General features: G+C 39.2%; 2 protein-coding genes across 26 annotated transcripts in view; one reads left to right on the top strand and one right to left on the bottom strand.

The window, feature by feature from the left end:
- The window catches only part of PDE7B (phosphodiesterase 7B), a 475975-nt gene that overhangs the window by 6640 nt on the left and 441512 nt on the right, over nt 1-27823 (bottom strand). For all 15 annotated transcript variants that reach the window (XR_012324855.1, XR_012324856.1, XR_012324857.1 and 12 more), the window contains 4 exons: nt 14639-14730; nt 9474-9618; nt 7414-7510; nt 2459-2539 (listed from right to left, as the gene is read on the bottom strand). Coding sequence is in view for 12 of the 15 variants with exons in the window: in XM_033867764.2 (XP_033723655.1) it covers nt 2459-2539; nt 7414-7510; nt 9474-9618; nt 14639-14730 (415 nt within the window). In the remaining 3 variants the exon portion in view is untranslated. The remainder of the gene's footprint in view (nt 1-2458; nt 2540-7413; nt 7511-9473; nt 9619-14638; nt 14731-27823) is intronic.
- The window catches only part of MTFR2 (mitochondrial fission regulator 2), a 233444-nt gene that overhangs the window by 56427 nt on the left and 149194 nt on the right, over nt 1-27823 (top strand). Inside the window, exon 8 of one of the 11 annotated variants that reach the window (XM_073789639.1) lies at nt 14505-14612. The exons of the other annotated variants lie outside the window; for them this stretch is intronic. Coding sequence (XP_073645740.1) covers nt 14505-14612 — 108 coding nt within the window. The remainder of the gene's footprint in view (nt 1-14504; nt 14613-27823) is intronic. 11 annotated transcript variants of the gene reach the window in all.

Raw genomic sequence — 27823 nt, 5'->3', positions numbered from 1 at the left:
ACGTAACGATATTAAGGGCATTTTGGAAAAAAAAAGATCACCAGTAATCTCAGAGTTCCAACACATCTATTTTAACATTTGTATATTCCCTTCAAATTTTTTAAACTAGATAAATTTTGTTCCTATTTCCTTAGGTTGACTTTGTGACTCTTTTGTGGGACTGTGGGTTCAACTTGACCCTCAGTAATTGGAAGCATATCTTTCTAACTGGCTCTGGTTTTCTCAGTTTTCAACTGATGTTTTCAGGTGACCCTTTCACTCCCAATCTCCAGGCATTAAGCCTTGAGCTTGCAGAGGTTTGCAACACTGTGAATGTGTTAAGCTGTCTGAGGTCTGTGGGAACTGGTGAAGAACATGAAATGGTACATGTCAGGGCCATAGTTTATAAGTAAAGAGTTAAAGTTCTGAGTTTTTTTTTTTTTTGTAAGTTTATTATCTCTGCTCTAACAAATCTTGAAATTAACATGCAGCCTTTAACTGCTATATTTCACTTACGTGGCAACATGTTTTTATTTTTATTTTTAAAATTTTATTTATTTATTTATTTTTTATACAGCAGGTTCTTATTAGTTATCTATTTCATTTATTTTTTTACATTACCCAAAGCAATCTATAGATTCAATGGACTCCCTGTCAAACTATCAATGGTATTTTTCACAGAACTATAACAAAAAATTTTACAATTTGTATGGAAACACAAAAGACCCCGAATAGCCAAAGCAATCTTGAGAAAGAAAAACAGAGCTGGAGGAATCAGACTCCTGGACTTCAGACTATACTACAAAGATACAGTAATCAAGACAGTATGGTACTGGCACAAAAACAGAAATATAGATCAATGGAACAGGATAGAAAGCCCAGAGATAAACCCACACACATATGGCCACCTTATCTTTGATAAAGGAGGCAAGAATATACAACGGAGAAAAGACAGCCTCTTCAATAAGTGGTGCTGGGAAAACTGGATAGCTACATGTAAAAGAATGAAATTAGAACACTCCCTAACACCATACACAAAAATAAACTCAAAATGGATTAAAGACCTAAATGGAAGGCCAGACACTATAAAACTCTTAGAGGAAAACATAGGCAGAACACTCTATGACATAAATCACAGCAAGATCTTTCTGACCCACCTCCTAGAGAAATGGAAATAGAAACAAAAAGAAACAAATGGGACCTAATGAAACTTAAAAACTTTTGCACAGCAAAGGAAACTACAAACAAGACGAAAAGACAACCCTCAGAATGGGAGAAAATGTTTGTAAATGAAGCAACTGATAAAGGATTAATCTCCAAAATATACAAGCAGCTCATGCAGCTCAGTGTCAAAAAAACAAACAACCCAATCCAAAAATGGGCATAAGACCTAAACAGACATTTCTCCAAAGAAGATATACAGATTGCCAACAAACACATGAAAGAATGCTCAACATCACTAATCATTAGAGAAATGCAAATCAGAACTACAATGAGGTATTACCTCACACTGGTCAGAATGGCCATCGTCAAAAATCTACAAACAATAAGTGTTAGAGAGGGTGTGCAGAAAAGGGAACCCTCTTGCATTGTTGGTGGGAATGTAAATTGATACAGCCACTATGGAGAACAGTATGGAGGTTCCTTCAAAAACTAAAAATAGAACTACCATATGACCCAGCAATCCCCCTACTGGGCATATACCCTGAGAAAACCATAATTCAAAAAGAATCATGTACCACAATGTTCATTGCAGCTCTGTTTACAATAGCCAGGACAAGGAAGCAACCTAAGTGTCCATCAACTGAGTTTGGTTTTAATTGGAGGGAACTGCAAGGAACAGAAAGACTTGCTTTAAACATAGATGGAATTGGTAGAGTGTTTCAAGGAGTGATAGAAACAAACAATTACTTTAGAGGCATTAACATCACCGTTTAACATTTTAGTGCAATTGACACTTGAGAGTGTGGTCCTAAGAGAATGAGACTGAAAATCCATTTTGAAGTGAAGACTAGAGAAGCATGGGATCCCATGTCACATGGCTGGTGGGGCCTGGGCCTGGAGACCAAGCCCCTAGTATTGAGCATTGAGGATGAAGGGTAATGACCAAATTGGAAGGATCCTGAACTGCAGATTTCCCACCCTTCATGTCCTAAAGAGAGTGCGAGCTAATCCAATCTTCAGCAGCCAATAGTTGATTCTTGTTACTTTCCTCTACTCATTTGGTTTTGATTCAATTCTGAACTACAAAGTTAATACAGTTTAGTTATTAAGGGTCTGTAACAAAGCCTTTACCCTATTTTTCATCTCAGTTGGTAATTAGTCATGACTAGAGTGTTCATTTGGACTCAGCCATTCAAAGGGCCATTGATTAAACCTCTCGTTTGCATCTTGAGAAAGCTGTGTGTAGATCTTCTTAGTGACTCTTAGCAGAGGTGCTGAAACTGTTGATTTAAAATTAAAATTGAATTCAACTCACCAATTTGTATACTAGGGATTGAATCTTTCTGTTGATTGCAAAGAGGACTGATTTCCAGTTCAAATTTCTGTTCAAGGTCACCTAAGAAGAAAAAAGAAGAAACACATTGGTAATCGAGAACCTATAAGAATGAGTGTTGATAGTTTTAATGATCTAGTTGGATGAAGTTATCTGGGAATTACTGTTCCCTGCCTTATCACTAGGAACCCTTTAGCAACAACTGGCTCTGCCCTGCTCCGGTAGCTTCTGCGAAAATTTAAAATATCAGAGTATCGACGATCATTTACAATAGGCTCATTGTAATAGGTATGCTCTGGGATTAGAATAAGCTTTTGAACAAAAATCTATAAAAACAAGAAAACGAATGGCCAGTTTCCTAATATGAGATGGAAGTTCTGGTTTTAAGTTGCAGATTAAGAAAACAGGTTTTATGCTTTTTCCCTCCTTTCACTCTGCCTGACCCTCATCTGGTTTCACCTGAACAACCGGGAATAATTAGTAGGCAGGAAATCGGGAAGAGGAAGTAGAAAGATCTCATTTGAAGAGCATCTCTGTAGCTACAAAATTAATCCAAAATAAGGGTCTGGTATCTTTCATTCTTACTCCTTAGAGTTTTACTTAGTGTAAATGAAGGTTAAAGAAAGTATAAAGCTCAGGATGATCTTTCTTTTTAATGTCTCCATCAGCTAGAGCAAAAAAGAAATACATCATGCAAAGCTTTATCAAAGTATTTTATCAATTCTTCCTGAAGGTGAAAAATTGTGCATAATTACTTCATTGGGAAAAACAATCTGGTTAATCAGTACAGAAGCTGGGTCTCAGAAACACTTAGCTGAGTTCAGTTGTGAGTGCACTCCTCTAAACTAGAGGAGAGAAACACATAACATTTATATCATGCTTACTGTGCGTCAGGCACGTTCTAAGCAGTTTACCTATTTAATTAATTTAATCCTCATAACAGCCTCACTATAACCCCCATTTTACAGATGCGGAAATTGAGATGAAGCGTAGGGAAATATGTTGACCTAAGGTCCTTCTGCCAGTGAAGAGGGGAGCCTGGATTCCAACCCAGAAAGTCTGGCTTCAGAGGGTCTGCACTTAACCATTAAGCTAGGATCTTTTGAGATGCCACATGTCTGTCATTTTCCCTAAGATTTTAGCCATGGCTCCCATGGTCTCTCGGGCCCTCGTGATTCTCAAAACTGATGTGAGGAAATCACTTTGGCTTAACTGAGGAGTTCAGGGAAGTCAGATGATAATAGCCTTCTGAGGGCAGAGCATGACACCATTTAATATTAAAATGAATTCTCCTAAAGTTGGTTTTACTCCTCACCTCCATAGTTCTGTTAATAGTGATTTTTCAGTTAAGTCTGACACTTTGGAGGAGTTGTCTTTGATTTTTCCCTTCCCTCCACCCTCTGTATTGAGGAAGCAAATCCTGTTTACTCCTCTGTTGAAACATCTATTTTCCCTACTTTCACTCTGCCTGACTCTAGTCTGGTTTCTTTCTTTCTTTCTTTCTTTTTTTAAATTGAAAAATAGTTGATTTACAATATTATATTCATTTTAGGTATACAACACAGTGATTCAATATTTTTATAGATTATACTCCATTTAAAGTTATTATAAAATATTGGCTATATTCCCTGTGTTGTACATTACTTCCTTGTACCTTTTTAAAAAAATTTAATATTTATCTTTATTTTATTGTTTTTTTTGGCTGCACGGCATGTGGGATCTTAGTTCCCTGACCAGGGATCAAACCTGCGCCCCCTGCAGTGGAAGCACGGAGTCTTAACCACTGGACCACCAGGGAAGTCCCACATCCTTGTACCTTATTTATTTTATACCTAGAAGTTTGTACCTCTTAATCCCCTATCCCTATCTTGCCCCTCCCCCTTCCCTCTCCCCGCTAGTAGCCTCTAGTTTGTTCTCTGTATCTGTGAGTCTGTTTCTGTTTTGTTATATTCATTCATTTGTTTTATTTTTTAGATTCTACAGATAAGTGAAAACATACAGTATTTGTCTCTCTCTGTCTGACTTATTTCAGTAAGAATAACACCCTCCAGGTCTATCCATGTTGTTGCAAATGGCAAAATTCCATTCTTTTTTATGGCTGAGTAGTATTCCATTGTACACATACACCACATTTTCTTTATCTGGTTTCTTTATAACTCATTCCGATTTTTTGCTTCTTAGCTAGTTTCTTTCGTATTTCTTCTGCTTCAGTTATACATGTTGCCCTAATTGTACTTTCTAAGATGACTCCCATTGCCATGTTCTCTACTTTTAGCATGGTGTACAGGGGCCTCAACAGATCCTCATATTCTCACCTTCTATGGGATCAAGCTGGTCTATGAGGCAGGGGGATGGTCTGCAGTGCTTCTGTCCATTTCTGCTCCTCTCTGTCTAGACCACTGGGACTGTCTGCAATGATGGAAATGTTCTCTGCACTGCCCACTATAGTAGCCCCTTGAAATCAGATCAAGAAAACTGAGGAACTAAATTTTCCATTTTATTTAACCTAATTAATGTAAATTTAACTAGCTACATGTGCCTCATGTTTATCCTATTGGAAAGTGCAGTCACTACACATCCTTGAATACCCAGCTCAGATTCTGCCATCCTCAGCACTAGGTCTTCTCCTGTGACCTCTACCATAATTGGTCTTCCAATTGGATCATTTAGTCATTCACTTATTTCAACATATATTTACAAAGCACTGCACATTTCAGACACTTTGTTAATCAATGTAGAGAATACAAAGAGGAAGATTGGAGTTTCTCTCCTCCAGGAACTCTACTGGTTAGTATTTTGAGCTTATGAAACATTAACTATAATTCTTTGCCTCCTTCATGACACCCCCAGTGGGTCTTTGCACATAGGAAAATCACAGCTTTGCTGAGGATTAGACAAGGCTGGAAGCAGATGTTCGATGAAAACTTCTGGGAATCTTGGTTCATTGAGAAATACCAATCTGCAGTTACAATAGGACAGAAATTCTACTTTTTTAAGGCACTGAGGGGACGAGGGTGAATGATGTTTGAATCCTATGTCTGTTGTGAGAATTTAACACTGTCTTCCTAATTCATGGGATCTCATCTTCCTTTCCCCTTCTGTCCCTGACCTTGATTTTAGGGCTTTTCCTTTGCTCAACATCACAAATCATTAAAGATACTTTGGCTGGGACTGTTAGCAGTCTGTGGAAGCCCAAATCCTAAACTGAAAGCCAGAAGAAGATTAATCTAAGTGATACAAATGGTGCTTTACAGAATTTCTAAAAAAATAATTCAGTATGGAGGACAAGAAGTTTGGATAACCCGAGAGTCTGGTCTTCTCTTAAATAAGCTGAACTTCTGCTAGACCATAAGGCTATTAAATAAAAAGGACCCGACATACCCTCTGAATTCTCCTTTCTCTGCTAGGAAACATGCCACAGCAAAGTGTTTGAAAGCTCACCTTTAGTGATCAGAGTTACAAATATTCTAGGTTGTTCTATCTTATGATGCTGCACGTGCATATTATTATGAGGACAAGTTTTTGCCAAGACATCTTACAGATTACCTTTATTGGTAGATCCCACTGATTCCACTTAGTTAACAACTTCCACTCACCAGCTCTGTGGGCCTTACCATCTGCCCAGGGGACATGGTCCAGGCCCCAAACTGCTCATAATCCAAATAGGGCTCAAGATAAGCAAACGAAAGGGTTAAACTCCAATCAGTGCCAACAAGAACGCATGACTGAGTCAAAACCAAGAGGGACAGAGTAGAATCATTGCTTGATCAAGGATGAAGATCCCAGCCCTTTTCTCGCTATGCTATTTCCATATTTTCTGTATCTTATAGTAAAGAAAGTATTTATCTTATCTAACCTGAAACCTCCTTGCTCTAAGTTCATCATATTTCCTTTTGTTTTTCTCTCAGTGGAGATTTTATATCATGGGCAAGTAGAGCTGGCCTTTTGTTTTCTAGCCACTCGCACTCAGTTGAAGTGAAAGGACACAGAGAGGGAGCTCCATGAGTGCTTTTACTCAAAGGAAAGAGATGCGGAGCACAGCCTGCTGGTCCCACATGAACCCTATCCGTTCTGCTTTGTCTTCTGTCTTTGGGACCATCTCAGTGTCGCTGACACACCTTTCTACGGAGGCTTCTCCAAAAGGCTCACTGTTGCTACTTGACCTCCCCACAGAACTGGTATGTGGGACACTTCAGGCTTTATTTGTTCTCAGCCTCTCAGACCTGATCCTGTCACTAACATCAGGGCACTGTTGTGCCTGAAAAAACATCCCGAACACTGAAACCGGGCCTGAAGAAACAAGCTGTGTTTAAAGGCCAAGATCCCACCCAACATCAAGATCCTGCTGTTAATTCACTGCTTTACTTCTGAATGAGGTTAATCTCTTAAAATTTATACCCTAACTTGGGGCCACTTGTCTTTTCACTGTATATATTTGAGAGGACGAACACTGGCCAGCTGTGCTCTATTTCATTATTCACTTTATTTAAGAAAGTGAGGGAAAGGAATACAAAAAAAGTCAAAGTCCTTCTGTCAGAGTGGAAAACATTGATCCCAAATGGCATTTAGCCTTTAGGCTGTGCTCAGCTCATAAAAATGAAGGTCAGAGTAAAAATCAAACAGTCCTGCACATTCTTATATCCACAGAGAAAAACCATTAACAAATTATATATATATATATCCCCCTTTTGCTCATTTTTACTGTACCTCATTATTACCTGTTTCCATGGTAAATCAGTGTTATTTATTAATATTTTCAAGTTATTTCCAGAAAAGGGCTGGATGGTTCGCAAGAGGGTTAAAAGAGAAAGGCTGGGATAATAACGAGTTGATGAAAGAACAAATGTCATGATAGATGATCCATTCCCTGTTTTCTTAGGATAAATGCCTGAAAGGAGAAGGGGCAATGAAAAGTCAGCTGTCGGGTCACTACTAACCTTGCCTGTAGAATTCTTCACAGACCCTTTCACTCCATTGCTTGCTCATCTCCCAGATTCTACAAGGATTGCAAATGTCAGCACACTTCAAGGCAATCTGAGAAATGACAGGGCAGGGAGAGAGGGTCAGAGGATGATCTTTGAGCAGCAAATGCACCCCAAGCCCAAGGGGCCATCAGACCTGCCAGTCGGCCTCATGGTACCAGTCCTGTATTTATAGAGGCTTCCCTGACGTGCCTCTTCAGGAAAACAGCACTTATTCATCACGGCACAAAACCTTCATTCAGAACTCCCACTTTATAGCAGTGAGAAGGAGAGAAGAGCCATCGTCCAAGGACACGGAGCTACCTGGAGGAGACTTGGGGCAGGCAGGCCAAGGAAAGCCGTGGCCTGTTCCTGCTGCTCCACTCCTTGTGGGCAGGGAGGCCGCAGGGGCCCCAGCCAGGCTCAAGTGAGATCATTGGGACCTCACTCACTCTCACAGTGGCCACACTGACCGAGTCCATACATTAAATTATTTGTGTTTGCATTTATATGCCCGTGTCTGTGTGAACAAGCTCAGACTGTCAGCCAGGGAGCTGAGTCATATCAAGCCTAGGAGTGTTTGGTTTGCAGAGATAAATCTGGGCCTTCTTGGCTTTGCTCACACTGTTCTGCATCTGGGATACCAGCTTTTGTCAGAGCTGCTGACCCTAGGAGGGTTTCCTTGGATTTCCAGAGAAATAAGTTCTCCCCCTTAACTACCAGCTGCAAAGAGCCCACTGCCCAGATGGGCTTCTGGTGGCGTGCCCGTCCATCAGCAAGGTCTGTTGGTTTGGACCGAGTTCTTTGGGATCATAGAACTGCTAGCAGTGCTGGGGTCTGGGAGAGCCTGAATCATATTAAGTTGCAAACCTGGTTGGTTCTTTATTTCCTGGTGAATGGGGACACCAGTACATGTTGGAGTAGGTCAGGGGCAGAAGTCCTCTCCAGGTTCCGCCCTTGAGGGATTCGTGTGTGTTAGCAAGCTTTCCTTTTGAAATGCAAGTGTCCAGGCCAAATCTTTCAGCTAGTCACAACTAGGCTTGAGTCTCTAAAATCAGGCGTCTGTGGCACTCAGGGACGAGAAGACTAGTTTGGGAAGAAAGATGGAGGGAGATACAGTTTTACAGCTGGGAGGAGGGTATTTCCTTAAAAGGATGGAGCAGTTGGACAGCTTCCGAAGGCAGCCTGAAGGCATGGAAGGGAAGAAACAGTATGGTTCAGTCTCCCACGTGCAGGTCCACGTCCGTGGTTAAAGCTGGCCTATCTAGATGCATCCAGGATTCACCCATTCAGTCTTTTGTGCCAAAAGGAAAGAAGGAAAATGAGAGAAAATGGAAGATCAAGCAAAAGGCTCTGGTTTGGATACAGCAGGTCAGACTTCTGCTTCCAAGGTCCACTTCCCATCTTGTTCTTTCTTAACTTTCACAAATGGCTTTTTGCCATGGAAGGAAGCAGAAAGGGTTGGGCTTGATATGATTCAATGCATTCAATTAAACTTAAAATCATTTATTTATTGCTGCCTAAAAATGGTAAGACTAGGTAAACACGTCTGAGCCTCAGATGAAAATATGAGTTAAGGTAGTAAAATGAAGGAAAGCAGGGTTTAATTAAATAGGCTTTAGGTAGAGGAAGGATACTCATTTTTCAATTTTCGTTAGTACTATAGTTAACATAATATACTTTTGTATTAAAGAAACAGTTTTCCGCATTGCACAGGTGTGACAGTGATCAGCTTTATATCAAGGCACAAAATGTGGTAGATTCTTACTGCATGCAACTACACAACTCCGTTGTGGTGAAGCAGTTACCAAACAAGGAAAAATGAGATATTATCAACTTACTGATGTGAAACCCAGATTTTACTTGCTTGGAAACCACTTAAAAATTTCATGTCTCAAAGTTTTTAATAAAGTAGGTCACCGCTCTAGCTTATACCATGGGAGATATTTCTTCTCAGATGCATTAAAATGATGGATCGTGTCCTTAAGTGTTATACCCAGTGAGGGTAATGACTTCTTTTTGTTGTTGTTGTTTACCTGAAGCATAAAGTGCCTGTCGTGTACATCCTCCAGGCTTAAGTCTTTATTGTGGAGGTGAGCTTTCAATCTGGTCAAAAATTCATTCTGTCTGTTGATGTCTGTTGCCAAGATCAAGGAGCCCAGCTGCTGTTCAATATTCTGTCTGCATCCACAAGAATGAAAGAGAAAACACACACACAAAGCAAATTCCTTTGAGGAGGGTGATGGATTCTGTCATCATCAGGTGGCTTGGACTCTCATTTCTGCCTCTGATTCTGTTTATTACACAGAATCCCAGTCCTTGCAGCCCGAGAGTGATTCTTTCACCCACCATCGTTTCTGTCCTTGGATGGGATGTATGTCAAGGACTGGACAGAGAGATTGAAACCATGGGTGAACAGAGTTGTGGCAGTTTATACATTCCCATGGTTCCTATGGGTGGGAAGATCGAAAGCCAACGAGAAATGTATGCTTTAAGGAGGACCCAGAAAGACTCACAGAATCACAGGCATTTGAATTGTGCTTTTTATAGAGTTCAAACCAACTCAAACTTTAAGATTTGCATGGGGAGAGAAATGGGCATGATAATAGTAACAGTAATGAAGACAATAATAGCGACTGATTCTGTGGAATGGAAAGACCCATCAAGGGGACAAAACTGATAGGTTGGAAAGAGATACTGGAACTTAAAAAAAAATCACAGTTGATTAAGGCACCATTCAAAAGCAGTGGTCAAGCAATATATTGGTCAACAGATGGTATATGGAAAATGGGATATTTTGGAAAACTAAAACAAATCAGAGCTTATCCTCACATATGGAAAGTACTCAATGGGAGGAATATCCGTACCTATTTTTAAAATTCACCTTTAAAAATGAAGTATACTTAAGTAGAGAGCATAGAGTACACATATACAATTTAATGAATAAATATCAAATAAACATCTTACAATCACCATCCAGGTCAAGATCGTTGCCTGCCAGTACCCCAGAAGGTCCTCATTGTGTCTCTCATCCAACCCCACCTCCCCTCAACCCCTGAAGTAACCACTCTCTTGACCTTTGTTTTAATAATTTCCTTGCTACTTATAACAATTTTACCACCTGTGTATGCATGTTTAAATAATACGGTTTAACTTTAACTGCTTTCGCACGTTAAGTTATGTGATAAGTATCAGTTTGTGACTTGCTTCTTTAGCCTAACATTTTTGAAAGTCACCTAAGTTGATGTGTGAGCTGTCATTCGTCCATTTTCTTGATTATATTGTATCCTATTGTAGGACTATACTTCAATGTATTTATCTGTTCTACTTTTGATGGTAACTTGAGTAGTTTCTAGCTTTTGACTACTATGGAAAAAATGACACAATAAACACCCTCATGTACCTCCAGTTACACATGTGCAAAGTTTCTCTAGGGACTATATCCAGGAATAAGATTATTGGATCAGAGATGTTCATCTTCAATTTCTTTGATATTGCTGATTATTTCCAAAACAGTTGTATAAATTTACACTCCAAACAGTAATAGATGAGGTTCTCATTGCTTTATAGTCTTACACTTTACTTTTTTTTTGCCCATTTGCCAATGTCACGCAACTCATTATAATCTTAATATGAATTTCCTTGATAACTAATGAGGTTGGACATATTTTCATGTGTTTATTGGCCATTTCTATTTTTTTGGTGAAGTTTCTATTGTAGTCATTACCTACTATTCTATAGGGTGGTTTCTGTTTTGTTTATTGCTTCTAAGAGTTTTTAATATATTTTCAATAATGGTCTTTTGTCACTTATGTGTTGCAAATATCTTCTCTCACTCTGTGGCTGGCCTTTCTGTTTTCTTTATGATGTCTTTTGATGAAAGGAAGTCTTAATTTTTAATATAGCTTAACCTAAAAATATTTTTATTTAGGTTAATATTTTTCTCCTATTTAAGAAATCCTTCCTACCTCTGATGAAAATATTCCCTACATTATATTCTAAAAGCTTTATAGTTTCATCATTAACATTTCTGTTTTTAAGCCACATACACATCTTTAATCTACTCCTGGACATTAGAAATAATCTCAGAAAACAGGCAATTCACAAAAGAACTTTAAAATGTTCCCAAAATATGAAAAGATATTAAATATTCTTAGTATAACAAAAAATATTAAAACAGCTATGTGATACTATTTCCCACACTTTTATTGGCATGGATTAAAAGCAACTGCTAAATAATATGATGAATTAATGAATGATTGTGATACTTAATGCTGTTGACGATATGGGGAAATCTTCCTTCTTATTCTCTGTTAGCCAGAGTGTAAACTGGTGCAGTGTTCCTGAGGGTAATTTAGGAATTAGTGTTAAAAGCAATAAATATAAATAATTTGACCAACAGTTCATCTACAAATTTACTATGAACATGTTAGTAAAGATACAGTTAGTAAAGATATATGTTATGAGAATGTTTATCCTATTGTTTAAAATAATGAAACATTCTAGGGAGAAAAATATCACAAGAATTCATAAATAGGAGATTGGTTAAATGAACCATGTTACAAGCATACTATGCAATTATTTCATATGATGATGTATAGCTATATTTATTGACATGGAAAAATACCATGTTTTATTGTTATGTTTAAAAACAGGATACAAAGTATGTAAGACATGATCTCTATGGTCATAGAGAAGAATTTGGAAAGACATATAGGGGAATTATGAATGATTTTCACTTAAAAAATAATTTTTAATATTGTATGAATTCTTTAAAAATATGAATATTTATTAAATTTATAACCAGGAAACATAACTATTTTAGTTAGGTGAAATATTTCATGAACCAGGTTAAAAGGCAAACTAAAAGCTTCAAATAATATTTACAACATATAACAAATGGTTACTGTAGTTAAAATACAAAAATTTCTTACAAATGAATAACAACACTCAAAAGAAAATAAGAAAAGATCAAACGCAAAATTTTGTTCTCTAAAGAAATAACAGTGGCCAGTAAATACATGAAAAATTTTTAGTCTCATTTGTTATCAATGAATCTCTCTCTCTCTCTCCTTCTCTTTCTTTCTTTCTCTCTCTCTCTCTGTCAAATCTGCAAAAACAGGTAGATGCAGCTTTTTGGAAAAGCAATTTGATAGTATACAACAAGAACCTTAAAAATTCACACCTTTCTTTCTGATCAATAACTCCTAACCACAAACAGTTTCTGAGAAAATAGAATATCGTAGTTTGGGATAAAAATATATGTTTAAGGATGCTTGTTAAGCATTATTTGTAATGACATAAATTTGGAAATCATCTAAATTCCCAACAATAGGCAATAGTCAATACAATTTGATGCAATGGAATGCAGTACTTTATTTTAGCAGCAGGTTTAATGATATGGAAAAAGACCTTTACAGTAAGTGAAAAATAGCAGGACATACACTGTATGAGATAACTTCCCCATTTCTTTAAAATATAGTTGTACTGAAAAAAAGACTAAAAGGAAACAAACCAGCCAGGTTAACATTTGCTATTCCTGGACTGCCGGATTACCAGTAATCTCATTTTTCTTCTTCCTATTAGGTTGAATCATATGAAACTGCCAATATTCTACTGTTCTGGGCTCTCAAAAACAGCAACTTCATATGGTGCAAACTAATACTTTTCTGATTTTTTCCTTAGTGTGTATGGTTAACCTGTCTTTCAGAATCAGAAAAATGATTTGAAGGCATTTACATGAGGATAGGATACTCACTATGAGTAGGATGACCGTAAATTTCATTATAAAGTCCTTTCACGTATATTATTGCATAACAGTTTTTCTTCTAGCAAAAGCAACTTATAACACTATGTTCCACAAAAACATATAAAATATAGTATATTTATTTGGAATCCATAGGGATGAGTAGAAGTATCTTAGGAAATGAATATTAATTGAGCAATGAGCAGGATTAAGGAGGGCGTTACAGGGACAAATCTGGTCCCAGGTTCCTCCTCCCTTTTTCCTGTTGTTTTATTCCTTCCTGTCTCCTTCTCCTTCCTTCCCTTCTTCTCTCTTTCTTTGGCTTCCTTACCATTCACCTCTTCCTTCCTCCTCCTTCTTACTTGATTTTTTGCTCTAGTTTTTAGTTCTTTTTGCACTTAATTCTTTCGATCTTTGCAATGTATTGTTTTAGTAAGAGGCAAGAGTTTTTATTCCATGTGTGAGGATTGGTTTTATTTGGTTTCGGGGGTAAAATGTTATCAGAATTGAAGTTCCTTCCACAAATTCCACTTTCTTCTGGGTGCTAGGGAACAGCATGAGATAGAATCAGCGTGCCAGGGGTAAACGTGCGAGCCCAGAGCATCCTGCCTGCTTTACCGAGAGACACCACGTGGTCCTTGACCTTAAGTTTTCTGCCCTTCAGAAACATGGTACAGGGATCTATTTACTTTTTCCCTCCTAGCTACCCTGGGTTCTGTGCATTTGAATTAAACAGATAGGAATTAGCGGTGACCTTGGAAGACAGTGCAGCAGCTAAATTAAGGCCAATATGGTACAGCAGCTAAACTGAGGCCAGCTGGAAATGAGGCCATGGTCTTAGATTTAGTAGGACTCGACCTAAATACCCGGGCTAACAAACAGTGGACCAGGAAACTAGTATTTCCCTTTCTGTTTAAAATGCAAGAGACATAGGTAAATTCCTGGTGAAAAAAATTGCTGGGGCCAATTCAGTTACTTAACAAAAGACATTTTAGAAAAGAATTCCTGACTTCTCCTTTTGCTAAGACTGGCAATAACAAAACACGCTTTATTGAACTAGGCTTCAATCTAGCTTGGGAACTCCTGTGTTCCTTCTTGATAAATATTTATTATTTGGATCTACACAGGAGGACAATTTTGCTAACATAAAAGACAGGAATTTGGCAAAGCACAGCGTTGATGCCGAAGAGTGTGAAAGCTGAGAGCTGTTTATTATCTCTTTTCCTGACGTTAGGTCCTACACTCTCCAGGCCCTTTCAGAGTTCACAGAGGGATTCTGGTTTCTGGGTTGCTGTAACTGACACCGCATCTCCTCTGATAGGCAACCAAGGCAGCACGGGCCGGAAGCACAGCGGGCTGGCTCCCTGCCATTAACCCTGGCGGTCTCAAGCCCAAGAGAAAGCGGCTTATCTCTAATGTGTGGACATCGGTATGTTTCATCTCTACGTCACTTACGTCATTTCCTTTGGCAAGTGAGCCAGAAGTCTTGATTCTCGAAGCATGCCGATCGTAGATCGCCAGTGGTGATTCTCCAGCACAGACATATTCTAGAAAGAAAGAAAATTAAAACTATAAATGGGGGAGAAGCCAGATACCGATCTCTGAACACAGCTCCGTGGAGGCCAGTATTTTCCCTCTGGCCAGTTGGTACCTGATGACATAGAGGCAGAGCAGAAATACAAAATAAAACAACCGCAGGCCTATTCTCAAGGCTATAATAATAGTGTGTGTGTGGGTCAAGGCCCCGCTGACCTTCCACCAGAGGGCTGAATGCGGGTCTATTTCTAGCAGCCGCAGTCCTGTCTCTGTCTGGTTTTGAAAGCGCATTCAGGTAACAGTGTAGAAGAAAGAAAGTGAGGCAGTAACAGTAGGTAGTAATGGATACCGTAGGGCTATGTGCATAATATAATCCCAAATCACACTACTCAACAGAACAGAGGCAGGCCTCACAACCTCTGGTGTGATATGTGCCCCAGTCAATGCAGTCTTGTTTTGGTGGCTTTGTGGTGATTTATTATTGTGGACACTAAAGTCTGAGAACCACTGTCAGTAATCTTCGTGATCAGTATATCGGCACTTAGCCCATTAGGTCTGGGTTTGAATCTACAGTTGCTTCCTTGTTCAACTATCTTGATATTTCTTCCTTTGTGGAAACCTCTACTACATCCAATCTCTCCTTTGACCTTAAGTATGCTGCCTGTCTGAACATTAGCTAACCATTTAAATAATGAATATTTCTTACAACCTATTGTGTTTTGTTCTATATTAGCAAACATTATGGCCTTACCACTGACTTCATTTACAGAGAACAGAACTCTCCTAGTCCCCAAGAAATCTTTTCCCTTTATTTTCTTATTTATTTATTCATTCTCCATTTTATTTCAAGAGGTGTTATAAACTTATAAAAAATACGGGAAGATAGCATTTATTAAAAGTGAGGCTAAATTGTCAAGGCATGGAAGCAACCTAAGTTTCCATCAACAGATGAATGGACAAAGAAGATGTGGTGTATATACATACATATATATGTGGTGTGTATATACACACACACACACACACACACACACACACACACAATGGAATACTACTCAGCCACAGAAAATAATGAAATTGTGCCATTTTCAGCAACATGGATGGACTTGGAGGGCACTATGCTAAGTGAAATTAGTCAGACAGAGAAAGACAAGGAGAGATATCACTTATATGTGGAATCTAAAAAAAAATACAACAAACTGGTGAATAAAACGAAAAAGAAACAGACTCACAGATGTAGAGAATAAACTAGTGGTTACCAATGGGGAGAGGGAAGCGGGGGGGGGAATGTAAGGGAAAGGGATTAAGAGGTACAAACTATTATGTCTAAAATAAGCTACAAGATATATTGTACAGCACAGGGAATATAGCCAATATTTTGTAATTGGCTATACTGGAGTATAACCTTTAAAAACTGTGAATCACTATAGTGTACACCTGTAACATACAATATTGTATATCAACTATACTTAAGTTGAAAGAAGTAGGGGGCAATTGTGTGATTCTGCTTATATGAGGTACCTGAAATAGTCAGATTCAGATTCATGGAGACAGAAACAATGGAAGTTCCCAGGGGAGCTGAGTGAATAGGGAGTTATTGGGTTGGCCAAAAGGTTCGTTCGGGTTGTTCCACACCATCTTCCGGACAAACCCGAAAGAATATTTTGGCCAACACAACATTGTTTTGTGGGTACAGAGTTTCCGCTTTGCAAGATGAATTCTACAGCTTGATTGGGGTGATGATTGCACAACAGTGCGAATGTACTTAGTACACTGAATTGTACACTGAAAAAGGACTAAGATGGTAAATTTTATATTATGTGTATTTTGCCACAATTTAAAAAAAGTGAGGGGGGCTTCCCTGGTGGCGCAGTGGTTGAGAGTCCGCCTGCCGATGCAGGGGACACGGGTTCGTGCCCCGGTCCGGGAAGATCCCACATGCCGCGGAGCGGCTGGGCCCGTGAGCCATGGCCGCTGAGCCTGCGCAGCCGGAGCCTGTGCTCCACAACGGGAGAGGCCACAACAGTGAGAGGCCCGCGTACCGCAAAAAAATTAAAAAAAAAAAAGTGAGGGGAAAGAAGGAAGGAAAATAATACGGAGACTGATGGAGCCAGGACAGACACTGAAAACTACTCCATCATTATGCAGCCCCACTCTTCTTGCCACTATATCTGTGCCATCCGTGTAATGCTCAACTTCTTCAGCAAATGGGAAAAGAGAATCCCCCAGGAGTGACACAATCTAGGGTCTATTAGGAAAAAACAAGTTCAAGAAAACTGCAACTATTCTTGGTTCTAAAACCAGGTCATGATTTCTCCCCAGGACTTTGTAGAATGAGTTTCACGAGGCGGAGTCTTATTCCAACTCTCTGTACAGGCTGCTCTATTGCCATTCATTTCTCTTTGCCAAGGAGTCATTATTCCTTATGCACCACTTGACCAGGTTTGAACCTGTGATGGATTTTGTTACTTTTATCAACCAGTCTATTATCTCCTTTTGGGCATGAGCTACACACAGCAAAAGACAATGTTTATGAGAAATAACATACTAGACTAATTTGTTTTGATTGTAAAGATTTATGAGAGCAGAGAGTGATAGGTTAGTGTGATGTAACAGATGTTCTATCCCTGCTGTGACATTTAATTCAGTCACTCATGAGCATTCACTTGCAAGACTAATTCAAGTGGATGTGACATGAGTGCCCTCACGTGAGTTTTTCAAGGGGCCAGAAAACTGTAACAAGACCTAATGATAAATGACGCCATATCCCTGTTGAGTGGAACAAAAGCGTCTGGAGAATTGTCTTAAGCATTGTTATTTATGCCAGCCTGACTTAACATCTTCATTAATAATCTTCCTGAAGACAGAATAAACGGATACTTGGGAAATTTGCTGGTGAAACCATATTTGGAGGTTAGCACCAGAAAAATGGGAGGAAATGGAGGGGGCCTGGACGCTGGCACAGAATAAAAGAAAATAGCATACATATTACAAACACAACCTTTCATGGAGCTGTCATTATAAATAAAGTATGTTTTGGCCAGAATTGTGTTGGAGGTAGGGGTACTCCACTGGATGCAGAAGAAGAAAATAAGAGAAGTTTAGGGAGGGGGGATTAACATTTCTGAAGCACCCACTGTGTGCCAGGCCCTTTACATGATCTCATTGAGTTCTCACATAACTGTCTACTGTTTTAATCATTAACTCACAGCAAATGAAACCCCAGGTTTCTCTGACAGGCCACATAGCTTAGTCAGTAACTGAGAAAGGCCTTCAACCCAGGTCTGCCAGGCGTCAAGACCTAAGCTTTGCACACCTCCACTTGCTGTCTCCTAAGAATTACCTCTGTTCACCCACATCCAAGCATTCAGAGGCCTGACATTTATAAACTGATGAACGCCTACAGTTATACTTAATTTTCCCCCAAGTCATCTATAGTTGCTGCTTTAAAAGTCAATGGTTGATTGTTTTAATTAGATGTTAGTTTCTAAATCCACACTGGAATCTTTGCACATACCTCCAAATTTGGTGTCACTTCAAAAAATCTTGTAGTTTGAGTGTGTTATGAGTTGAGGAGATTTAGATTGTCTTGGGGGAGAATTCATCCTTCAGCCACTCTCGACTCTCACATCTGAACAGTCTCTGAGTTCTGTTGGTTCTTCCATCATGGCGTCTCTTATACCCATCCCTTCCTTTCACTGAAGTGACCATATTTTAGTGCTTTATTATCCTTAATTATCCTTCCTTCTATTCATCCTCCCTACAACTTCCAGAATGTGACTTGTTTATTTGACAAAATTTTTTACCATCTCCCTAATCATTGGTTGAAATATAAACTAATATTTTTTTGAACACCTCCTAATATGCCAGGTGCCATGGCAGGCACTGGGGGTCTAAAGGTGAATAAGACAAAATTGCGGCCCTCAAGGAGCTCACCTAACTTCAATATGATTGTGCCATCTGCCTTCTCCCATGCCCTGCTCCAAACTCTACCTTGGTGTCCTATCAGATAAATTAAGCTTAACTCCTTAGCTCGGCATTCAGTGCTCCCTATAAATTGTCCCAACTATCATTCTGTTCCTATATGTTTGAGATAATTGAATACCTTTACCTTTCCTTTCCTACAAAGGTCTTATAGTCCAAATAAATGACACCATATTAATAAAACTATAACTTATTATTTACATTATTAAATTATTAATACATGAAAATGTCCTTTCCTTTTGCCACTTTCATGCCTTTCAAGGTAGTTTATGTTCCTCAAACTCCTCTATGTTTCCTTATCAAACTAAAACCTGTCTTCCAAAGTCCAATTCAAACACTCCATCCACAAAGCCACCTGGAATGAGTCCAGTTGGAGGCGAACTTGCTCTCCTCTGAGTCCTATAGCTCTTCTTCTCGGCATTCCTCAAGTCCTGAGGCCAGTTGGTCTCAGTCCCGTTGATGTGTGTGACAGTTGTGTATGTACTTCCTGTTCTTCTTACTAGATTATAAACTGTATGTGAGCAGGAACCCTGCCTCGTTCCTTTTGTATCCACTCAACTGTGTGCCTTGCACAGAGAAAGTGCTTTCTATTAATTTGCTAAGTATATAACTGAACAAATTACTTGATTTCATTCAGCAGACATACTGGACACTTAACTATGTTCCAGGCACTGTGATATGTGCTTGGAATATATCAGTGAACAAAAGAGACAGAGAACTAGAGGTAGCAGGGATAGAGAGAGATAGATAATAAACAATAAGCACAAGAAATACTTTGGGAAAAAAAGTATAGCATCCAGAAGATAGCAAATGCATGGAAAGAAGGAAAAGTAGAGCAGAATAATGGGGATTTGAGAGTCTTTGGAGGGGTGGGATGGGGAAGGTAAAGTAGTCAGGGTAAGAGGTGAGATGAGAGCGAAGACTTGAAGGTAGGAGGGAGCTCACCATGCTGATGAGGGAAGACTGTTCCAGAGAAAACAGCTGAAGTAAAGGCCCCCAAAGGGGAGCAAACAGCTGTAAGGTCCATGTGCAGCGAGGGAAGAGAAGTATGGGTACAAGGAGTTAGAGAGGTAATTCGATACCAGATCATGTGAGGTCTTCCGGCCATTGTAAGGATTCTGATATTTACTCTGAGAGAAATAAGGATCCACTGCAGAAGTTTGGGAGGAATGAAATTATATGGCTTAACCGTAAGTAAGATCACTTTGGTTGCTATGTTGAAAATAGACTTTGGTAGGGGATAAGGGTAGAAATAGGTGTAGAAGGTGGGGGGAGAGGGCAGTTATCCAGGCAAAAGCTGATAAAGGCTTGGACGAGGAAAGTGGAGGTGGTGAGATGGTTGATTTCTGGATCTGCTAGGATGGCTCAGTGTTTAGAGGAGTCTCATCATTGTCCAGAATAAAGATAACACTTCCGAGTCTCCTTTACAGCTAAGTGGAATCATCAGGCTAAATTCTGACCTATTAAATGTAAGCAGAAATGTTGTGTGGGATTTTAAGGAAAGTTGTTTAAAGGGAACTGTTTCATCTGGGAGAGGCTTCTTTTGCTTTATCCCTTCCTTCCTTCTCACTGTCTGGAATGCAGCAGGAATGGCTAGAGCTCCAGCAGCTAGCTGGGCAATGAGGACAAGTGTCATACCCCAGTGATAGCAGATTGAAGAACTGAAAGGATCTTGGGTCACTCATTCTTAATTTTGTGAAGCCACCACGCCTGCCCTGGACTGCCAGTATCCAAACTTCTTTTATAAAGGATAGAAACAAACTTCTACCCTTGTTTAACTCACTAACACACCACATTATTTAAAGTTGCTTTATTATCTTCCATATCATCCCAAAAGAGTTGATAAAAAGACCTTTTCAATGTCTTAATCTAGAATAATGCTTGGTTTTTGCATAAGAATCTTAATAAAGAATTTTATAACTAAAAAAGAGTGAGGTGAAATCACCTTAGTAAAGTCTGAAACGCACGCGTGGGCTCACGCGCATCTGCGCGAGGGCACGCACACACAAACACGCACTTCTTATTCCTGAGATCAAACATTGCCATCTACTAGGAAAGACTTTCCTGGTTCTCCAAACAGAACTGACAGCTCCCTCTTCTAGCTCCCCATTCCCAACCCAAGCTTCTATCCTACTGTCCAAAACACCTTATAACAACTTTGTTCACTGGCCTTGCTCCTACATATAAGTAATTTTCACATGTTTTGTTCATTTACTCTTAAAATAGTCTTGAAAAAATTATAGGTCTTGAAAAAGCATAGGTCTCCCTATGCTTTTAAAAATTGATATCTAAAATCACAAATTTCTACGGTAACAAAAGATGTAATAATGTCTTGCATTTTTGTGAATATTGGTGTTTTAATATAAAATCATTATATAACTCTTATGCATTAAATGTATCTAAGGGACTCAAAATACCAATGGCATTTAATACCTATTAATCACATGTTTAAGAAAACACATGAATAATTTATTTTTTAAGTCAAAAATTTTAAATTGATTTTTTCCCTCTAGAACTTACATTTCCATTCTATTTCCCCATAGAATTTTATTTTAATGCAATATATTTTGATGTGTGAAATTCTTTCATCATCACCCTATCATATCTCTCTGAAACAAAAATAAGTATTGATATATAAATTGAATCTTTAATTTAACAAATTTACTTAACATCAGGCTCTAAGTAGTAAATATTTTTCCAGCTTGGGTTTACAGTGCAATTGCTATTGGTAACTAATTGATGAAAATACACGTATACTGCAAATTTGGAAAACATTATGCTTAAGAATAAAAATGTTTTGGGACTTCCCTGGCGGCGCAGTGGTTAAGAATCTGCCTGCCAATGCAGGAGACACGGGTTCAAGCCCAGGTCTGGGACGATCCCACATGGCGCAGAGCAACTAAGCCCATATGCCACAACTACTGAGCCTGAGCTCTAGAGCCCGCGCACCACAACTACTGAAGCCCGTGTGCCTAGAACCCGTGCTCCACAACAAGAGAAGCCATCGTAATGCACACCGCAATGAACAGTAGTCAGAAATAAATAAATAAATAAAAAGAATAAAAATGTTCTGACAATGCATTTATTCATGAGATGGCTGGGAGCATTACAGTACCTCAGTTATAGGAGATTTCCTTGAATATTTTTAGTTGTTCCTTTGGTATTTTTTCACACTGGGGCAATATACAATATTAGTGCAACTGGAGCAAGATGCAATACGCAGAATGGATAAGAGATACGTCTTTCTTTTGTACGGTGGGAACAGGGTAACTGTGAAAGAGGAGTGGAAAGTAGAACTGGCTTGACTGTCCTGCAAGCACATTCCAGGTAGTTCAGTTTGAGGAGCTGAAAATGAATGCTGTTAGCACTATTCATGCCTGTGTACTCCTGGGAAAGTCTTCGCGTATCCCCACGGGCACACATGCCCGGTTTGAAGCTGCTGCCATACATGGTTGCCATTGAGAACAAGGAGCATATCTTATTCATCTTTGTGCACCAGTATGTGGCACAGTGCCATCTAAATAAATATTTGCTGAATGGATACTAAGTCATTAACCTCCAAACCCCCAAAGTTCCGTAACTGCAAAAGTTTAAGTAATTGTACAAGTACCAGAGTCCTGTTAATTTTTTAGTCAATAGCTGATAAAAGCCAGACTTGGAATCTCCTGCTGTGAAATCGTTAGACTCAGGTAAAAGTCAAAGAGCTTTTACAATTATTATAGCAATGGGCTCTCTCACTGTTCGCTCACAGATGACCAGGATCAGGTAAACGACTCCAGAAATAACATATATCAGATAGCATTTGTCAGTTGCAAGGTAAACAAACAGGAAGATCATTATAAAGAATTTTCCACGATGCTTCTCAGTCTTCATGGCGTACTCTTGATGTAGGGAAGTAATAATGCAATAATTAGCACAAGTACCTACTAAGTGGACAGTACGGGGATGTGCTTTCTCGTCTGTGTGCTGCTGTCTCTCAGATTTCCCCTCTGGGTCCCTGTGTGTGCTCACTGTGGCCAATATTCCTCATTTTTCAGTGTTCCTCAGGTTCTGTCTTTCTTGCTGCATGGGTCCAAACCGTGCGTCCATCCGTCTCTCCATCCATCTATCCATCCACTTATCCAGCAAACGTCCCACCACCCAACGAATATTCACTAAAGGTGAGGACTGTGCCAGAGGCTGAGGATACAGCAGCGGACGAGGTAGATGCCTAGACGCTCGCAGGCGATGGGGGATATGGACGTCTAATCAGGAAATGGCAGTTTAGAGAGAGAAACGCCGTGATAGGGGAAGTAAGAGAGGGCTGTGAAATCATATAGCAGGGGCATGGAAGATGGATTTTTAAAGAAAAAGAAGGCTTTCAGGAGGAAGATCTGTCCAAGTTGGGATCAAAAGGATGAGTAAGTTAGAGAGGAGTCCGGGAATGCAGGCAGTACAGAAACTATAGCACTGCCATGGTCACATTTCATTAAAACAGGCGGAAGGAAGAAGAGCACGTGTGTGAAGACCTGGAGCGTGAGGGACACTTTATACCTTCCCTCCCTGTTTTATTTAGTTTTTAATCATTAGAAATGATCACTTTCAAACATACTACATATTTCACTTATTTTCTGATTCCCCTAGTAGAAAGCAGGGATTTCTATTTGTTTTGTTTATCTTCTGTACTGCCAGCACTTGGCACATATGTCGGCTCTGGGATTCCGAGAGCGGTTCAGACTGGATGATGCATAGAGCCTGGGAGAGTAACGGTGGGAAGTGGAACTGGAAAGCGTAGTGAGGGTCAGATCATAACGAGGCTTGTAAACTGGGTTAAGGTATTTGGACTTAACCCCGAGGGCAATGGGATTTTAAGCAGGCATCTAAGTGTCACAGTTGAGTTTCAGGAAACTCATTCTGGCTGCACAGTGGCGGAAGGGTTGGAGACAGGCAAGGCTGAGTGTAGATGACAGGATGAAAGATGATGGTGCCCTGCTGCTCTAGGGGAGGATCTGGCATGAGCAGGCTGGGAGGTACTGGTATTTCATAGGCAATGGCCAAATTATCTTTGTCTTTCTTAAGAGGGAGGTGGCTCTGCTCCTACAGACTCACTGGCTTTCACAGCAGCTCAAAGACCAATATCAGCAAAAGGTAGATTGAAAAAAAGAAGATGCTCATCAGAAATGCTCATGGAGATCTGAACATAGGATGAGATGAGATTGCTTTAATAGCCATTTAAATCCCAGCACTGTTTTGGAATCCCACAGTAGGTACAACATCCCTCTACTTTCAGAAGCAGCAGCTCAGCAATCTCACATCATTCCAATGAGAATGTGTTCTAGTGTCACAAACTCTTCATACCTGTAGTTTTATTAATAAGAATAATCTTCACTGTAAAGTTGAGAGAGTAAGCATCCACCTTTGTGGCAACAAAACCTACCAGAATTTATTTTGAACAAAATAAAACTCTTCACATCGCTACTGCAAAACCTTTATTTCCCCTTTTATCTGAAATAATCAAGTATTTTCCACCCTAAGAAAAAAACAATCTCTTTGTTCTAGAATAACAACACATCTGGCATTTAATAAACCACCAACACAGGTTTTCAAGTTAAACCGAGAGTCTCTTTGTCAAAGAGAATCTGGCAGAGCAGATTTGCTATCATACAGAGCAGCTTTAAACTGTTGTTGTTTTTTTCTATTTACTGGACACTTTCTTTGATTAAAATACTTAGAATGACGTTGATAAACTGAGTCTGGTGTACAACAAGACTCAGAGTCAATTATACCTTTTAAACCAGTGGAGGCAGGAAGAAAAACAACAACAGGAACATAGTCTGTGTTTTCATTTTTAATTGCTCACGAAACCGGGAGGCAAGACTCCAGAAGATAATGAAGTCACTGAGTTCTTCCCTAACAAGCGCAGTGGTCTCCTTGGTAATGCTGCAAGGGCCCCAGCCCCGGAGGTCTCAGAGGAACAGAAGCTCCTTGAGTCCTAAACAAGAGCTTGGCCCTTGAAGAAACTATAGCACTGCCATGTTTACTGCCTGTTGGAAGATGTCTTTCTCTTGTTTGATCTGCATCTGCTGAAGACACTGCTCTCACAGGAAGCCCGAACATTGACTGCTGTCCACGGGGCGGGCCTGTGTTCGGATCAGGGCCATGGATGTGCCACATGCCAGCTACCTCACTGTGAACAGTGGAAACTTTGTGAAACAGAAACTCAAATTTGAACCTCCTTTTTACAATTTTCACTCCACTTTCCAAAAACACCTTTCATGAGACAGAAATCATGAGGTTACATATAATCTTTGCAATTGCTTGTTTGAGTAGAGGTTATAGGACCATATGGAAGGAACATGTCTTCTGGCTCTAACTTCATATTTATGGTGCAGAGTCATTAAGAATAAAAAGTGGTTAAAAATGCTGGCCTCTTCTAAGTGCTTGTGATAAGTGACCAAGAAAAATGATTATAAACTTCTGCAAGACAAATAGAGAATGTAATAAATACAATGTTTCATGGAACAACTAATTATTATTTTATTCATTAGGTTGTTCTGTCACTAGTTAATATGTAGTTGGACTCTATCAAAAGGAATTAACTTTTTTATATGGTTTATTACAAGATATTGAATATAGTTCCCTGTGCTATACAGTAGGTCCTTGTTGTTTATCTGTTTTATATATAATAGTTTGTATCTGCTAATCCCAAACTCCTAATTTATCCGTTCCCCCCGGTTCCTCTTTGGTAACCATAAGTTTGTTTTCTATGTCTGTGAGTCTGTTTCTGTTTTGTAAATAAGTTCATTTGTATCATATTCTAGATTTTAAATTGAACTGAAAGCAATTCCTTTTGCAATTGTAATAAGCAATATCATGTCTGATTTAATGGTTACTTTGCAAAACTGCTGAACCCACATGTTGGAGGATTGGAGGGTGGAGGGACAGAAAAATTCTCAGCTGTATCTCTCACATCCTGTTAGGTACACTCAGTCCACCACGGACACCTGGACTGCTTCCAGTCTGATGAGAGTGGTGCCAGGTGGAAATGCCTTTATGGTCTTCATGTTGAACTTGGGTTGGCAGTTCAGCTAGTGAGTCTGGCCCAGACAGAGGACAATGGGAGAGAGCCCTTTAACTTGGCCTTCACTCCAGCTGCCCTGGCCCTCTCTTTATCTCAGGGCAGAAGCACGGGCTGGGTCTTATGCAATGATCTTCTTATTTATTAGAACTAAAAGAGCACAGCCAACAAAAGGAGGGAGAGGAAGCCCTCTTCCATTTTATCTCATTTATAGTAAGTCTGGATTGTACAAAGTCACGCACAGGGTGTTCTCAAAGCCCCATAATTCCTGGCACATCTTCTTGGCTATTCTCGACCAAATGTGTGTTCATGTGCATGTACAGTTTTTGTATATATATATATGTATATATATACACACACACATATTACACAATATATGTATATGTATTGTGTAATATATATGTATATATATGATGTGTATATATATTTTTTCACTCATTATCACAGTTCTTAATATATTCTGGATCTATAACTCATTTTAAAATATAAGTCATGGATCCTCTCCCTAGAAAAATGTGTAAAGGTACGTCGTCTGAAAATCTGCATATAGTTTCCTGAAAGCTTATTTATGTCTCAACCAACAGGCCCTTGGTAGGCTAAAAGGCTGTATTGCCAAAGATTTTAAAGTATCATGTGTTGTTAATGATCTTGCTGAGTTGATACTTTATGTAACACGATTTTTTTTTCTTGAAATTGAAAACCTAAAGAGTTATGCCAGTTCTTCACTGACAATGTGAAATGATTTTCTGACCCAGATCACATTCTGTACAGCTAACCTACAGTGTCTACAAAAAGGAGAATATACACTTCATCATAACATGCCCAAGTCATTGAACAGAGAGCAGGGGCCATTCATGACAGGACTATATTCAGCTCAAGGACACAGAAACAGTCCATTTGCAGTTACTCTGGAGTTGTGGGTTTTCATCCCCAAAGTACACCAGTTTATGCTGCCTTTGGTGTCACACTCTCTGCCCTGCTACTCAAAATGTTACTCACACTTCAAGGCCCAGTTTATATTACTCTCCCTCCATGAGGTTGATTTTTGTTTTTTGTTTTAATTTTTTTTATTTCCAGAAACCATCTGCAGAATCAATTTCTCTTTCGCCTCTGTCTTCCCGTCACATTTTGTTTGTAGCTAACTACCGTAGAGCACTTAGCAAAGGCTCTCCCACCTTAAGCTATTGATACATGTCTATAACCCTCCTGTCTCCCTCACTGCGATAGGAGAACCTGGAGGAGAGCTCGTACTTTCCTGCACATCACAGGTGATCAGTATGAATTTTAGAGGCAGTATGTGTGGTGCTTAGGCACATGTGGCTCTGGAGATAAAAGTCTTGAGTTCTAATTCCACCTCTGCCATTAATTAGCTGTTTATTTTCAGGAAAACCCACTTGGATTTCCTAATAACAATTTTCCTCTTTCTGGAAAATAGGTATGATGACAGTACCCACCTAACTGGGCTATTGTGAAGATTAAATAATATAATAGATAAAATCACTTAGCCCAGTGTTTGAATCATAGTAAGTGTTGAATAAAGGTTAGTTATACAATTCATTGAACTGAATTTTAAAGGGAATTTTCTTTATCTTTTTGGAGCTCCTTCATATAGTTAATAAGAACGGTATATAGCCAAATGTAAAAGCCATCATATATATATTTTTGGACAAAATTAAAATCTCATATTATTTTTAAGTCCTCTTAACAATTTTTACTTTAATATGTAAAGTCCCAAGTTGGCTGATAAAATTTCATCTTTTATACTAGCCAGCTCTAGGATATTGGAAGTATCTTTATGACATTAAGTGATAGTGGTTTGCCCTCAACACTGTTCCTAAAACTTAGAGACATGGATCTCTAGCCTCCAAGAGCACCTAAGACCATTTGAGCAGGGGACTGATGAAGATAGTCTCTTGAATGTGGTTTCTGAGTCCTATATGTCAGCTTCTGTCTAGTCATTATCAAGAGGATCCTTCTCTTTCCTATCGAGCATCAGGCCAGACAATTCAGATGGATAAATTCACTGCTAGAAAAAAAAAATAGCTCACTTTATTGTTGTAACATCT

Source organism: Tursiops truncatus, chromosome 12 (genome assembly GCF_011762595.2).
Source record: "Tursiops truncatus isolate mTurTru1 chromosome 12, mTurTru1.mat.Y, whole genome shotgun sequence".
Taxonomy (NCBI): Eukaryota; Metazoa; Chordata; class Mammalia; order Artiodactyla; family Delphinidae; genus Tursiops; species Tursiops truncatus.
This window is presented reverse-complemented; position numbering and strand designations above follow the sequence as displayed.